General features: G+C 42.2%; 1 protein-coding gene across 3 annotated transcripts in view; it reads left to right on the top strand.

Annotated features, from left to right (window-relative positions):
- LY96 (lymphocyte antigen 96) overlaps positions 1-15797 on the top strand; it is a 505337-nt gene that overhangs the window by 295838 nt on the left and 193702 nt on the right. For all 3 annotated transcript variants that reach the window (XM_078685616.1, XM_078685618.1, XM_078685617.1), the window contains one exon: positions 8317-8369. In XM_078685616.1, coding sequence (XP_078541742.1) covers positions 8317-8369 — 53 coding nt within the window. The remainder of the gene's footprint in view (positions 1-8316; positions 8370-15797) is intronic.

Genomic DNA, 15797 nt, shown 5'->3' with positions numbered 1-15797 from the left:
ACATGGGCCCTGTCCAGTACCACCCTGGTAGGGTAATACGAGCACCACGTAGCAGCAATAAAAAGGAACATCTTCGGGCGCCCATCGGGTGAACTCTCCGTTTTCCTAAATCATGCCTGCAGATTCATGGCTACAGAAATCCAATCAAAATCATCAGAGACTCAAGTTTTATGGATTGGTGGCCTGAATCCAAAGTCCCAACTGCTTCGCCTCTTGGTAATTAATTGCTACATCAACCCAGCACAGACCTTCATGAAAGATTTAATGGATGTTCTGATACGTACTCTAGAGGATCTCTTAATCAAATATAAATCCTATCAGGTAATCATAGTGGGGAATTTTAATCTGAGGAATCTAGACAAAACTAACAACACGCCCTGGTGCAGGGGCCGGGCAGAACCCCTTTTCAATCTCCTCAAAAACCACAAGCTATGCTCAGCTCATACACTAAAGGAAGCATGCTCCACATCCTGGCACCCAAAACCAACCTTCCAGAATGTCTCTCCAATCGATGATATCCTAGTCAGCGAAACCATTGTAGCTAGAATTCGAAGTCAAGGACAGTGCCGAAAATGATCACAGACCCCTGAGAGCGGGTTTTCAGCTTGAAGTTCCAACAGCAACCATCTTATAGCCATTAGGAGAAACGAGAGGGGAAAAAAGCATATGGTCCTCCAAAGGATCAAATGGTCTGGAAACATCGGAGAGAAGATACAAACATAGCTGGAATCAAAGAAGGAAGGGACCCCACCAACTTATGCATCATCAATAAAGGACTGGGAGAATATTGTAGGGGATCTCCAACAAAAGCTGGGAAATGCTTGACACCAACGCGTGTGTACCAAGTTGTCGTAGCTTCTTGGAAACAAACGCGCTTCGATGGCCATATTCAAATGCAAACATGCCTTACATAAGGACTTGGAAGTGAAGAAAAGAGGGGACATAATTACGGGGCCGTTCCATTACCGCTTTGAGGTCAGCTTATAGAAAGAAAGTTTGGGAACAGAAAAGGGAACACACAGATAAGGAATGGCTCAAAGTGTTCTCTCTACTGAAAGTGAGTAACCCCTCTGGGCTGTAGAGACATATCAGTCAGTTGAGCAATGGAGGTGCTCCAAGAGAAAATGGAGTAGCGGAGCAAGAGTGGTTGAAATCATGTAACACAACTATATCTGAATGCTTCCTCTGACAAAGACCCCACAGAAGTGATTAACCAGGGAGTGGGGCAGACCAGGTCAACTAATGTAAAACAACCTGACTGGAGCGCCCTCCTTGATAAAGGCCCTACAGAATCCATCAGCTTGAAAGAGGGTTTCTGCAGGTCGCCAGGTACAACAATAAATGCTGACGTGGTTATCATGACACTCAGGAAAATGAGGAACGATGGAGCACCAGGGCCAAATGGGTTACCAGCGCCAGTATTTAAAACAGCGCCGGATTTAGGGCAGCAATCCTATCCCCGTCTTTTAATAACATTTTTTCAACAGCAAGGACGCCTGACTCCTGGAGGGGTTCTATACTTGTCCCTATTTACAAAAAAGGTGACCGGATGAAGCCATTAAACTAAAGGCTTATCAATCAATCAATCAGGAGTTTGTTAAAGCGCAACTACTCACCCGTAAGGGTCTCAAGGCGCTAGGGGTGGGGGGGTGCAGGTTCCATTCCATCAAGGAGGGGGTCTGTCGAAGAGCCAGGTTTTGAGGTTTCTTGCGAAGATGGGGAGCGATGTTGTCTGTCTGAGGTGGAGCGGAAGGGCGTTCCATGATTTGGCCGCGAGGAAGGAGAAAGAGCGGCCTCCCGATCTGGTCTTTCTGGTGCGGGGGACCACGGCGTAGGAGAGCTGGGCTGATCGTAGGGTCCTTTGGGGTGCATGGAATTTGAGCCGGCTGTTCAGGTATGCTGGTCCGGTGCCGTGGAGGGCCTTGTGTGCGTGGGTGAGCATCTTAAAGGTGATTCTCGCCTCGACGGGGAGCCAGTGGAGTGTGCGCAGGTGCTGGGAGATGTGGCAGTGTTTTGGCAGGTTGAGGACCAGCCTTGCGGCGGCGTTCTGGATGTTCTGTAGCTTGCGGATGAGGTTTTTGTTTATTCCGGCGTAGAGTGCGTTGCCGTAGTCGAGTCTGCTGGTGACCAGGGCTGAGTGACTGTCTTTCGGTGTTCGAGGGGGATCCATTTGAAGGTCTTACGAAGGAGGCGGAGGGTGTGGAAGCAGGAAGATGAGACAGAGTTGATCTGGCGGTCCATTTTGAGCTCGGAGTCCAGGATGATTCCCAGGTTGCGTGCGTGGTCTGTGGGGGTTGGCGGGTTTCTGAGGGCGGTGGGCCACCAGGTGTCGCTCCAGGCGTCGGGGTTTGGGCCCATGATGAGTACTTCTGTTTTGTTGGTGTTTAGTTGTAGGCAGCTGTTTTTCATCCATTTGGCGACGGCTTCCATGCCTTCTCGAAAGTTGCGTCTGGCGGTGTTGGGCTCGTTGGATAGGGAGAGGATGAGCTGGGTGTCGTCTGCGTATGACACGATGTTGAGTCCGTAGGTTCTGACGATGGGGGCAAGTGGAGCCATGTAGATGTTGAAGAGCGTCGGGCTGAGGGAGGAGCCCTGGGGGAGTCCGCAGGTGGTAGGTGTGGGGTCTGAGAGGAAAGGGGGGAGTCTGACCCGTTGCGTCCTGCCGGAGAGGAAGGAGCAGATCCAGTCGAGGGCCTTGTCCTGGATTCCTGCGTCGTAGAGTCTGCGTATTAGGGTGCGGTGGGAGACTGTGTCGAACGCCGCTGATAGGTCTAGGAGGATGAGGGCTACTGTTTCGCCTTTGTCCAGTAGGGTGCGGATGTCGTCTGTTGCGGCTAGGAGGGCGGTTTCCGTACTGTGTTTTTTTCTGAAGCCGGATTGGGAGAGGTCGAGGATGTTGTGTTCTTCAATGAATGTGGCGAGTTGGCTGTTGATTGCCCTGCTAGATATCAAAGCAAAGGCTTATGCACAACTTCTCCTAAAGGATCTGGAGTCTTGGATACAAGAAAAAGGCATAATTCCCTTCTATCAATCAGGAGTTAGGTCACAGACCCTGGTCAACATCATAGCGCTTGCCCACCTATCAACACAGTCAGTCTTCCATTATTCAATTGCTTCATTGATTATAGCACAGCCTTCAATAAAGTGGACCATCAAAGTATATGGTGTAAATTAGACAGCTAGGGAATCCCACCCAAATTATTAAATGTAATAAAATCGCTTTATGAAGATACCTGGGTGCGGGTCAAAACAAGTGCTAATACAGTGACCTCAAAAAGTTTAACAAACACTGGGCTGATACAGGGTTGCGTGCTGGCGCCCCTCCTGTTTAATCTGAATACCGCAGACTTGGGGGTCGCTTTGCAAGGTGCCAGCTTAGCAGCACCAAGGCTGCGAAGTGTGAGGTTGGCGGTACTGCAATACGCAGATGATACAGTAATAATGGACCATACTAGAGTGAGCCTCCAAAGAGCCCTGCAAGCACAGGAACACTTTAACAAAGCCAACTACTTGTAGGTTAACCAAGGGAAGACCAAGGCAATTGTGTTTGGGAGACATCAACTTAAAAGTTAAGCCAAGTGATCCTTGGATGATCTGCAAATTGGTAAAGTAACATTCTACTATTAACTTGGGGGTTGGCTCTCAGAAAGGGCCAACTTAAACATCCATCAAAAAACATCTGAACTCTAAGGCTAACCACGTTCTACACTTGATAAGACAACTGACCAAACATTTGCTTAGCCCATCAGCCGAGCCAATACTGACACTCTTAAAAGCAAAACTGCTACCAGCCATAACCTATGGACATTCGGCTTTTCCTAGATGGCTGGATGAGTTCTTAAATACACCTCAAGGTAAAGCATACACATCAGTGCTGCTAATCACACGCTCAGCCAGGAAATCAAGACTGAGACTGGTGCTTAGCCTCGGGAGGCCCGACCAGATATGCCTGGGGGATTTGATAGACCTATACCTCAGGATCTTGAGGGCTCCAGTGGAGTCATTCAAATACCAGCTATGATCTGTCTTCAAAGAGGTAGGAACAGCCTGGCGTGCCAGCCCTGAGCATGCCATCAACACACTGAGGATTGAGGCAGCAAGCTTCCAACTATTGGAAATTCCACTCTCCGCCTTGAAGAAAGCAGTAAATAAGCAGGTCTTGGAAACATCTTTTGCTCAAGACACCAAAGTCCTCTGCCCGAGGTCTATCTTAGAGCCACTGGACAAATCATACATTCCTTGAAAGCCAAACCACTATTTAAATGAGGCTTAGACGTCACAGGTCCGCAGGTATATTCTCACTAAGAGACTTATTACGTCACGCGTCATTGACATCAACCCAGCATGGGCACGCCAGGTGAAAACACTGAGTGCGGACAATGTTCCTTCCACAAGGAATCTTGGCGGCACCTCCTGTGCTGTTGCGGTAAACTGAATAATGAACGTCGGTGCGTTCTCTGCCCGATATTTATTGCTAATGGTGCAAAGTCCTGTAGTGAGGTCTCTGCCTTATGCTTCATGAAACAAAAGACAACGAACCTAGCAAGACTCAGGAAATTCACGCATCTGATCAGGATCGTCTGAAATGAGGCACCAGAAGATATTCCATCTGTTTCGCCACATCTTATAACACGCTGAAGGAGGCAGGGTGACCTCTGACAGGCACCAAGGCGTTTCCCCACCTTACTTAAAGGCCAACTCGCAAACCAGAATTTTAAAGTCCTCGGGCCAAATGTACGACCTTCCAAATAGCGCCTCACAAATTGCGTCACATTTGCAACTCGCAATTTGCAAAGCGCTATTTAGCATGTACTACAGTGTATTTAACACTGTTAGCGATTCCTAATGGGGTCGAAAATTGCGAGGCTTATGAATATAAGCCTCTCACAATTTGCGACAACCTTTGGGAATGACAGGCACTCCCAGGGATGGTGGCCTGCTGGGCTCAGCAGACGGTGCAGAGCAGGAATATCGACGGAGAAATATCGTGGTACATTAATATCGCCACAGAAATATAGTTTGGAGGAAATATCGACAACAAAAATATAGTTGACAAGAATATCGACTAACAGGTAAGTAATGTTGATTACAAAAATATGGTAGTAATAAATATCATTTACAAAAATATAGTTTACAAAAATATCGATTTATCAATAATGTTATGTATTTTAGTGTTATTATTTCTGTAGTGGGTTGTGGGTTTATAGGGGAATAAGGTGGGAAGTAATTTAATTATATAAAATTAATTGATTAATTAATGTGTTAATGTGTTAATAATAGTTTAATAATTATTTGGTAATTAATTTCAATTAGTCAATAATAATTAATTATGGTAATTCTTTAATTAATTTTAGGTGTGTGTTGTGGAGTTTATATGTGTAAATGGTTTGAAGGGTGGTAAGTAATTCCTTTTTTCTTGATTAATTATTAAATACTTTTTAAATTAATTACCATTAATTCATTAGTAATTATTAATTGTAATTGTGTAATTAATTTTAGGTGTGTGTTGTGGTGTTTATATGTGTATATGGTGTGAAAGCTGGTAAGTAATTAATTTTTAATTGATTAATTAATAGATAATAATACATACATTTTCATTAATTAATTAGTAAATATTAACTGTAATTGTGTAAATAATTTTAGGTGTGTGTTGTGGATATTATAGTGTTACATAATGTGTAATTAATTATTTCGTATTATCTTTGTTAATAATAATATATTTAAATTTATATATTAATTATGTTTATATTGGAAATTTAATTCAATAAAATTGTTGATAGTTTTGTTTTTTATTGTTTTGGGATCCAGCGCTTTCCCTACTATTGCACTCACTGGAGTGGGAATAGTAATTTTTAACCCTACACTATCCAACACTTTCCCTACTGTTGCACTCTCTGGAGTGGGAATAGTAATTTTTACCCCTACGCTATCCAGCGCTTTCCCTACTGTTGCACTCACTGGAGTGGGAATAGTAATTTTTACCCCCACGCTATCCAAAACTTTCCCTACTTTTGCACTCACTGGAGTGGGAATAATAATTTTTACCCTCCCCCTATCCAACGCTTTCCCTACTGTTGCACTCACTGGAGTGGGAATAGTAATTTATACCCCTCCGTTATCCAGCGCTTTCCCTACTGTTGCACTCTCTGGAGTGAGAATAGTCATTTTTACCCCTACGCTATTCAGCGCTTTCCCTACTGTTGCACTCACTGGAGTGGGAATAGTAATTTTTACCCCTTCGCTATCCAATGTTTTAACTACTAATGTTTTTATTTTGTTATTAAATGTATGTATTTTTTTAATAGTTTAATGTGTTAATGAAATATAGAATATTTTATTTTATTTAAAATGTTTTGTATATGTGTTTATTGTATTTTAAATAGTTATTAAAGTTTATAAATTAAATAAAGATAACAGTTAATAAAATGTATTTAAGTAAATAAATGTATATGTACACATTTTTTGTGTTTATAAATGATTAAATTAAGTTTTTTGTTATAATTAGTTAAAATATAAATTTAATTTAATTTATTTTGTTAATGAAATTAATATTATTTCCATAATTTAATTTAAATTATGTTATTTTTTAAAGTCAATATTTTTTACATCTATATTTTTTACATCTATATTTTTGAGTCAATATTATTGTACTTACCTGTTTAAGTATAGTGAGTCGATATTTTTGTAATCGATATTTTTACATCAATATTTTTGTTAACTATATTTTTGTTATCGATATTTAAACATGGAACCCAGCAGACCACCATGTCGGGAACTGCTTTTAAATAAAGCAGCTTTCTTTTTTTAAATGTAGCCTGTTTTCCTTAAAGCAAAACGGGATACATTTAAAAATCAAACGTTTCTGTTTTATTTTTTGAGTGCAGGCAGTGGTCCCTAGGACTAGGGCCTGCCCTTAAAAAGTAATATTTCATGCATTTGCAAAGGGGAAGGGGGTTCCGTGGGGACCTATTCCCATTTGCGAATGATTACCACCTACTTGAAGTAGGTGGTAATTTGCGGGTGTATTGCAACTGCAATTACGGTCGTTAAACATTGGCACATAGCTTTGCGGTCGCTATTAGGAAGGGAACGCCCCTTCCTGATAGCGAGACGCAAAACAGTATTTTGCGAGTCGCAAATTATTTACGACTCACAAAATACTGTTTGTACATTGGCCCTTGCTTTTTAGCATACGCAAACGGGTCTAAGACCCGTTTGCGCACGCTAAAAAGCGACGTACATCTGGCCCCCAGTTTTTTTCAAAAGTTCCAGCTCTTATTTGTTTATTTAAATATGAAAATATAAGTAACTCCGAGGATTTGCACAAATATGCCAAAGGTCAATGAACATTTATAAGTCAAAGACATTAACTGCTTTTTAACAATGTTCTTGCCTTTTACTGTAATTATTTGAATTAATCGACGTTAATAAATTAATTCATTCAAGCCAGGCAGCGTTTGTAGTGACTTGGGGCCCGATGTAGGTAAATCTAATTTACCACTTCTAAAATACCGAATCATACCGATTCGGTATTTAAGAAGTGCTAAATTAGAGGGGGGGAAATGTAGGTAATTCTGATTCGGTAAATACCGAATCTGTAAGATTCGGTATTTACCGATTCTGTAAATACCGAATCGGTATCCCCCATTGATTCCTATGGGCCTTCAAGCCCATAGGAATCAATGTGGAATACCGAATCGGTATTTACCGATTCGGTAATTACCTATTCTTGCAAGGGTGCAGGGGGTGTCACTTTGACACCCTCTAGCACCCCAATTACAGGCTTTTGTGCCATGTGGCACACAGACATGCCCTAAGGGCATGTCTGTGTGTCACATGGCACAGGTGTGCATGCACAGATGTGCATGCACACCTGGATTCGGTATTTTACCACCCAATTGGATTGGGTGGTAAAATACCGACTCTTGAAGGCCTGTGGCACTCTTCAGAGTGCCACCTACATCTCTATTTACCGATTCTGTACATTTACCGATTCGGTATTTTACCGAATCGGTAAATGTACAGAATCGGTAAAATTACCGAATCTGTACTTATGTAGCCCCCTACATAAGAAAACCGTAATACCGGTCGGAAACGGCCGCATTCGGCCGTTTCCGACCGGTATTAGGGCTCCTACATCGGGCCCTTGGTGCGCACCTTGTGCTTTGAGGGTTGATTGTTCTGCAGAGTTCTACTGAGTGCTTGGTGACACCTTAAATTCTCTCATTTATTTAAACTTCACCTGTATTCATGTTTGTTGACTAGTTTTCACTGGATAGTCCACGAGATTAACAATATCTTTGGTCTATTTTACAGAGACTATATGGATTAACTTTCACAAGGCTTTGCCCATAAGACTACTCAACAAGGTATGATTTCTCATTGCTTAACCTTGCTAAAATCTCTTCTTGCCTTTTTTATTGTTTCACACATACATGCAAAATATGTCACTATGCATGGAAGGTGGATACTATAAAAAAAATGTCATGTTTTATACCATATCTTCTGTTGTGTCATATATCACTGAATGCTTGTTTTCTGGCATTGTGAAATCAATCTTAAACCCTCTAAGGCTCAATTAAGAATAAAACGCATAGTTTGCCCAACTCATGAGTGACTTGAGGCCGTGGCAACTTTTTTTTCTTGCTTTGTATAGTGCACATGTGGTGAAAGCAGCCCTAGCATGGACTGGTAATAGTATATGCCCACCTCTGTTTGTTTTTCTGGCCAGTCTTACCTTTTCTTCTTCTGTACTCGAAAACCTGAGGACTTGAGGTGTTTCATGATTCTGTGTGATATTCTATGGTAGAGTCCAGGTTTAACTGGTTAGGAGGTGCATATTACAAGTACCATCATCCGCAAAGGAGGGCAGCTACTACTCACTCGTACTATGACTGGGGTAATGTGACTGGTACTTGAGGACATAGGTGTATTAAGGATGTGAATTTTCAAGGAACCATGAGAAACTTGTAGCCCAGTTTGCTAGCTTGATCAAGAAGAAAATAAAGTGCACCCAAACTTGAGAAGCTTCATTAGAAGGACAAAGTAATTGATGAGTCTACATCATCCCATATTTGCCCAAAACCCATAGGGCCAGAATTATCATTAGATTGAGTTGCCTTTACGTCATGGATGGTGTTTAATTGGCAATCCAATCCTTAAGTCAGATTTACCAAGCAATGCAAGGCCGCCTTGTGTGGCCCTGCGTTGCTTGGTAAATCTGGAGTAATGCAAAGCAGCGCAATAGCTGCCTGGCGTTATCCTGCCCGGGTAAGGAGTTCCATGGGTGGGGCATGGATGTTTCCACACATCCACCCATGGATGTTGGTGTATGCCCAGATTTAGCAAGACTGGTAAGCCTGGGAAGGCGTCAAAATGCTATGCCTTCCCAGAGGAAAGGGGAGAAATCTTTATTTCTCTTCATTGTTTCCGAAAGTTTTAAAGGTTTGTTTTTGTGCAGGAAGCTGTCCATTTCTGCATAATCTTGCGTGCAATGCAGGCACCCTTGCACCATGGTGCAGCACAGCTCAGCACAACAAGTTGTCTTGCTGCATTACACTGTGTCAAATTTTGATAAATCATGCCCATAGAGATTTTTCAACTTTACCCCAGGACTTGTAGTTGTGCTCAATGAGCTGAGGAGGGTTTCCCTTATCAATGAACCATTTCAACCATCTCTCTAGCACCAACACGTATGGAAGTGTAGAAGAGTTATGGTTGGAGCAATGCCCTAAATTGCAGTTTCCAATTGGCACCAGTGAAGCATGTTAGTCCGTCGGGTGCACTCAGTCTGGATGAGTTTCCCATCACTTCAAAATCATGTCTATGCCAGCTCTTTTCAGGATCTAGGCCTCTGACATTTGGATATAGGAAGAAAATAGATGTGTGTGTATTAACAGATTTCATCACCTTGCTGCTCATTTCCAAGCCTTTGAGATCTTAACTGGTCTCTCCCATTGGACTCTGACTGCTGGACTCACTAGCCCTCATTAATCAGATACTTGGGGCCTTATTAGGAGTTTGGCGATGTGGGACTGGAACGCCCCGCACCCGCACCGCCAAACCCATGTACAAACTGCCCACCAGATAAGGAGTTTTCTCCTGTCTGGCGGGCAGTTCTTTGGCATTTTCATAGGGCGGTGTCTATTAAATAGGCACCGCAATGGGAACGTCAAAGGCAGTACCTGCACAGCATGGACTGCTGCAATCCATGCCATGCAGGTACTGGTGTGCATGCACACAGGGTGCATCCACATGGCTTGAGGCAACCTTTGCTGCCTCACGCCACACTTTTCTTGGCAGTTGCACCTGAATCACTTTTTGGTAAACGCTATTCTTAATGGGTGAAACTTTTATTTTTTTATTATTCCTAGTCCTAGTGGGAGGCAAATCAAAATTCCTCATAAATAATAATGAGATCGGTTGCAATTTTTGACCCATTAGGAATGACACCCATCACAGAGATGGTCGTCTGATGAGGTCAGAAGACCATCTTGTTTGTGACTGCCTTAAATAGAGCATTTTTTTAAAAATGCTATCCATTTTCCATAAAGGAAAACAGTGTAACGTAAAAATGTATTTGTCAACATTATAGTTTGCGAACAGGTTACCACCTCCTTTGAGGTGTTCTTAAAATATTAATGTTTCGAGACCATATTTAGGTTGGTAAACATTAATACATGACATTATGATTCGGTAAACACACCTATTCAAAATACCGAATTGCAAACCCAAATTGCGATTTTGTACATAAAAAACATTTTTGCAGTTGTAAACGGCCTGGTTCTGTGAATGAAAAGGGAAGCTTCACCAGAAACAAGCACGAAACCAAGAAAAGAAAGTCCCCCAAAGGACACATGAACATTTCAAAGTGTAATGATACAGTTGTTAGTCCCTGCTGTGTGGGAGGAAAGAAAGAGAAAAGGAGGGACAAAGAGGCAGAACTGACCATTAGCAATCAAAGATTTTTAAAGGACACTGCAACAAACTAATCAGATGGGTTTAAGCCCACAAGTGAAGTATACTAAAGCATTCAAGAGGTCGTACGCTTACGCTCGACCTAAAAATGGGAGTGACCATAACTCATGTGAGTAGCTGCCTTCCAGGGGTTCATATCTACCAACTGCGAAAAGTTTAATGCAAGCTGTAAATTGAAATTTTGAAATTGGTAATGATATTACTCCATATATAGCTGTCATGTAGCTGAAGGTGTTTCAGCCACTGTAAATGGGAGCTGTTCTAACTTCTCTAAATGCAGGATTGTATATGTGGCATCTTTTTCACCATAAATGATTTACTTGTCAAATTAAAGAGCAAGAAGAGGTTGCAGGTGTTCAAACAGCGCAAAGGGATGCACCCATTCTTAAGGGTTTGTAATGTCCAGCTAAGTTGCATTACAGATCTATGCTGGCTCTGCCCATGATACAATGGTAACATGTCACTTTGCATATTATCGATAACAGATGACACAATGTTATTCATATTATAAATGCAAGATGCCAGCATATTAATTCTATTTTCATCAACAGCAAGCACTTTACCCAAATTATCTTTATGTAAATGTGTTGGATTTGTAAATGTGTTGGATTTGTAAAGCGCACGGCTGCCCGTAAGCGTCCCGGCGCTGGAGACCGCTGGGGAACTCGTCCTGGCTTTCCCTGTGAGATGGTCCCTTCTGGGTATCTCCAAGGTGAAACTAGGCATCCCCGGCGTCTGTGGGGGGCCGTTGTAGAGATGAGGCAAGCTTAATGCCCAGAGTTGCCGAGTGTGATCCCTGGTTAGAGTAGGCGCCGAGGTGAGAATTGTCGAGTCCGCTGACCCTGGTCCACGACCCTGCCGCGTCGGGAATTGAACCCTGGTCCCGGGCCGTTCTCTGCTTCCGGTTCTGCCGCCTCTAACCAGTGAGCCACACCACTCCACTCTGTCTGGTGTGGTGTCTTAAGCGTGCAGCAGCTTCCATTTGTGACAAAATCCACATTTGATTATATGTGCCATAAATACATCTTTTAGAACATGGAAATTTTGGGCCTAATAAAAAATCAGACAAATCCATATCTTCACACAGGCGAGAAATATGTTGTTTCACTGCAGATAGTGTGGAATGTTCCAACCATTATGACACAATTTCTCCATGGAATAGGTGTTAATGATACCTGATAGTAGTGAGTGGGAGTATTGCTGGTCAGGTCTGCTTACTTTAAACCCTGATGAGGAATTCAAAAAATGAGCACGGCAACCATTGGTGTCTACTGGCCACAATAAGCACCCATGAGGACCAAAAAATGTGGAATTAAATGTACTTCTCTGCAACATACTATTGAGCCGTTCTTCGGTATATTCCGTAAGATTTTGCCAATTTTCAAAGCGGGCAATAGAGGGAATAGTTGGAGCATTCATATCTTTGATCTCAGCCAGTCCCAGATATGTAATTTGTTGGATGGTGTCATTCACGAAGATCATTTGTGTTGGAATTAAACATACTCTAAACATAGTTTCTGTCTCCTGAACCTGCAAAGGTTTGGTATCCCAAATCGATTTCATTTCAATGGTGTCTTTTCAATAATCATATCTTTAAACGGCTAATTCTGTAACAAACGAAGCTGCATATATTAGCTTAGTTTGTGTAAACATGTACTTCTTTGGGGTTATAGGTACTAATTTGAAATAATATGACTTTGACTTTGATGTATCATACCTTGCAAAATATGTAAATTCATCTTTATATGTTTTAAAACTCCCTTGTGGCGGAGTTGGTCAATGTTCCCATTGTGTATAATTAATAATGGGGCAGTAGTTTGGTGTAGAACATGATGGTAACAAAACATTTTCCATAATTAGAAGTTCAGGTACAAGTCCCATGATTAAAAAACAGTATAATATTCCAGCTCCGAGAGCATAGAGTTTGCAGTTTCAACTTCCCAACCATTTGAATGCAAGCCAGCCAAATTTACATCACCTATAGAAACTCGAAACACATATGGTATTTGGAGGATCTACGTAGGGCAAAATATATCAAATGGAACTTTATCCCATGGATTTCCATCAGTTACTGGAACCACAGAAATATTTATGAGGGGTAAGTCTCTCTTTAGCCTATGAGAAGAAGAGTAGGGGGCCAACAACCCATCACTAATTCTGTAGCAGAACGTTCTGGAAGATAATGGCCATAAATCAGTAGAAAGAAAACAGTCAGGAATCCAATCCACAGAAATAAAAAAACAAGGTAAGTGCCATCCAAACATATATCCAAGCTGGGACTAGATAAGTATGTTTTACCTATGAAATGAAAACACCAGATCCGTAAAGGAGGAGTTTAAAAAACCGGAGAACTGTCAGAAGAAAAATCATCACAATCTCTTGAAAAATCATCAAGAATCGTCTCCACTAAAGGTGGATCAGCATAAACAACATCATATACAGAAGGGGCAGTCGTAACAGCAGTACTCACTTCAGTAGTGTTGCTGGTTGTGGATGGAGGAATTCATTGCAGTGAATTCTTACCACCCCCCCACCCCCAGCTGGGGAGAAACAGCTTTGGTGGTGCTTACCATCTGTAGAGGACTGTCCTGTATGGTGGCGAGAGGGCTTAGGGGACTACCAAGGATTTCTCGTGGCCTACTGTTAAGAATCGGCCACATGGTATAGTTTGACATAATCAATAAAGACAAAATGATTGTCTTTGGAACCAGGAAACAGTAGCAAGATAACAGTTATTTTGCCTTGGATGCCAAGGACTAGCACCAATGCTTGGTCTGATGGTCTGAACTCCTTATTTACTGCAACCCTCTCACAAACAAAAGCCCCAATCTTTGGAATCCAGACAGAGGGCTGGGCTTTCTCCAAAATTCTCAAAGACGGAGATGTCTTCAACTATTCATTAGAATTGGTGTGAATCAACTTTTGTAGATCCTATAAGACAGCACAATGATTGCCTACATCAAAGGCCATGGCAGCCGCCACAATGTATGAACAGTCAAGGCCTGGAACATACATCTTGATGACAAAAAGTACTTCGTATGGGGTCTGTCCACCTAGAGATCTCTTAGGGAGGCTATTAAGAGCTTGTTGAACCCCATAGGGGTGATGTATCAAACTGCCCACAGTGCCTAATACTCTAGCTGTTAATGACTGCTTTAAGTCATGGTTCATTGTTTCCACAACAGAATTGCCCTCTGGCCTATATAGAGAAAAATAATACACCTGTAAACCCAGGGATGCCATAGCATCCCGGTATGATTTGGATGCGAAAGCAGGGCCATGGTTTGATTGGAGTGCACTGCACACATGTGTACCAAAAATACTTGCAAGTCTTTAATAACAGTTTAAGCGTCAACTGAATGCTGTGGTCAAACCCAGAGGAACCTGAAGCAAGAATCAACTGCAACTAGGATACATTTAAACACTGAGTCCGAAGCAAGAGGAAGACAGTGGTCCAAATAAATGCAGCCAAATAGTTTGCTAGAAATTAACAAGTGTGTTTGCGGTGGGCGAGCCACTGTGGAACTTTTAATCTGTTGACAAATGTCATAGCAAAGGACATATTTGGTATATTGTTGATATAATCCCGGCCACCAATAGCGTTGCTGTCACAGTGGCCGCCACACGTGCGAGTGCAGAGGTGACACATTCATGCGCCGCTATGGTTAATGCTAGTCAAGGGCACTGGTTGGGCATCAAGCGATCACCAACTACTGAGAATACTAATAAAAGCTATGTTTTATTCATTAAGTGGTAGGTATATTTAGCTGGAAATCCCTTAGGTAAGGGTGTGCCGTCTTTGTTAGCATTAAAAGCAGGCACGATTTCAGAGTCGATTCTCATTTCATAATGAGTAATTGCAGCAACAGTAGCAGTCACAACTGCAGATTTGGCAGCCTCATCAGCCAGAAAATTACCTAAAACGTGTGTGCCCACACATTGATGACTCAATGTACGTGTAACATGAGTCTGCGGTAACCTATTTTTGAGGTCTCCCAATTTTGCCCAAACACGTCTTATGCTTAATTGTTCTTATATTTTGAATCTTCAAATTCATTTAATTTCTAGTAATGTAGATTATCATTAAAGAATTGCACAACATAGTATGAATCACACACTATAAGTGTGGGGAATTCGGGATCCGTATGTTCGAGTGCAAGAAGTAAAGTTTTGGTTTGAGCCAACTGCCGGGTGCAATCCCCCAGGGACTCCACAGGGACAGTGTGTGAGTTTTTTGTGATTGGGATTTAAAGTTCAGTATCACACCAACAATGGTGGTGCATGCCGACGAATGATGTTCTTTAGAAACTATTGCTGGTTGGGCTGAACCATCAGTGTAAATGATGTATTTAAACTGATCAAGCAGTAAAATGGAACTGGGCATGGGATATATATGCTCATATTGTAATGAATTCTTGAGTCTGCAAAGATGAGTATGCCATAGCATCCCGGTAAGATTTGAACATAAAAGCGGGCCCTGGTCCGAATTGAGTGTACTGCATGCATGTGAGCCGATAAAGACTCGCAAGTCTTTAATTACAGTTCAAGCGTCAGCCAAATGCTGTGGCCAAACCCGGAGGAACCTGGAGCATGAGTCAACTGCAATTAGGATAAATGTAAACACTGTATCTGAAGCAAGAGTACCACAGTGGTCCAAATAAATGCAGCCTAATGGTCAGTTAGAAATAAACAGGTGTGTCTGCGGTGGGTGAGGCACTGTGGAAGGTTTAAACTGTTGACAAATGTCATAGCACAGAACATATTTCGTAGTTTATTGATATAACCCTGGCCACCAATAGTGTTTCTGTAACAGTGGCCGC

The sequence above is a fragment of the Lissotriton helveticus genome, chromosome 4_1 (assembly GCF_964261635.1).
Source record: "Lissotriton helveticus chromosome 4_1, aLisHel1.1, whole genome shotgun sequence".
NCBI classification, from domain to species: domain Eukaryota; kingdom Metazoa; phylum Chordata; class Amphibia; order Caudata; family Salamandridae; genus Lissotriton; species Lissotriton helveticus.
This window is presented reverse-complemented; position numbering and strand designations above follow the sequence as displayed.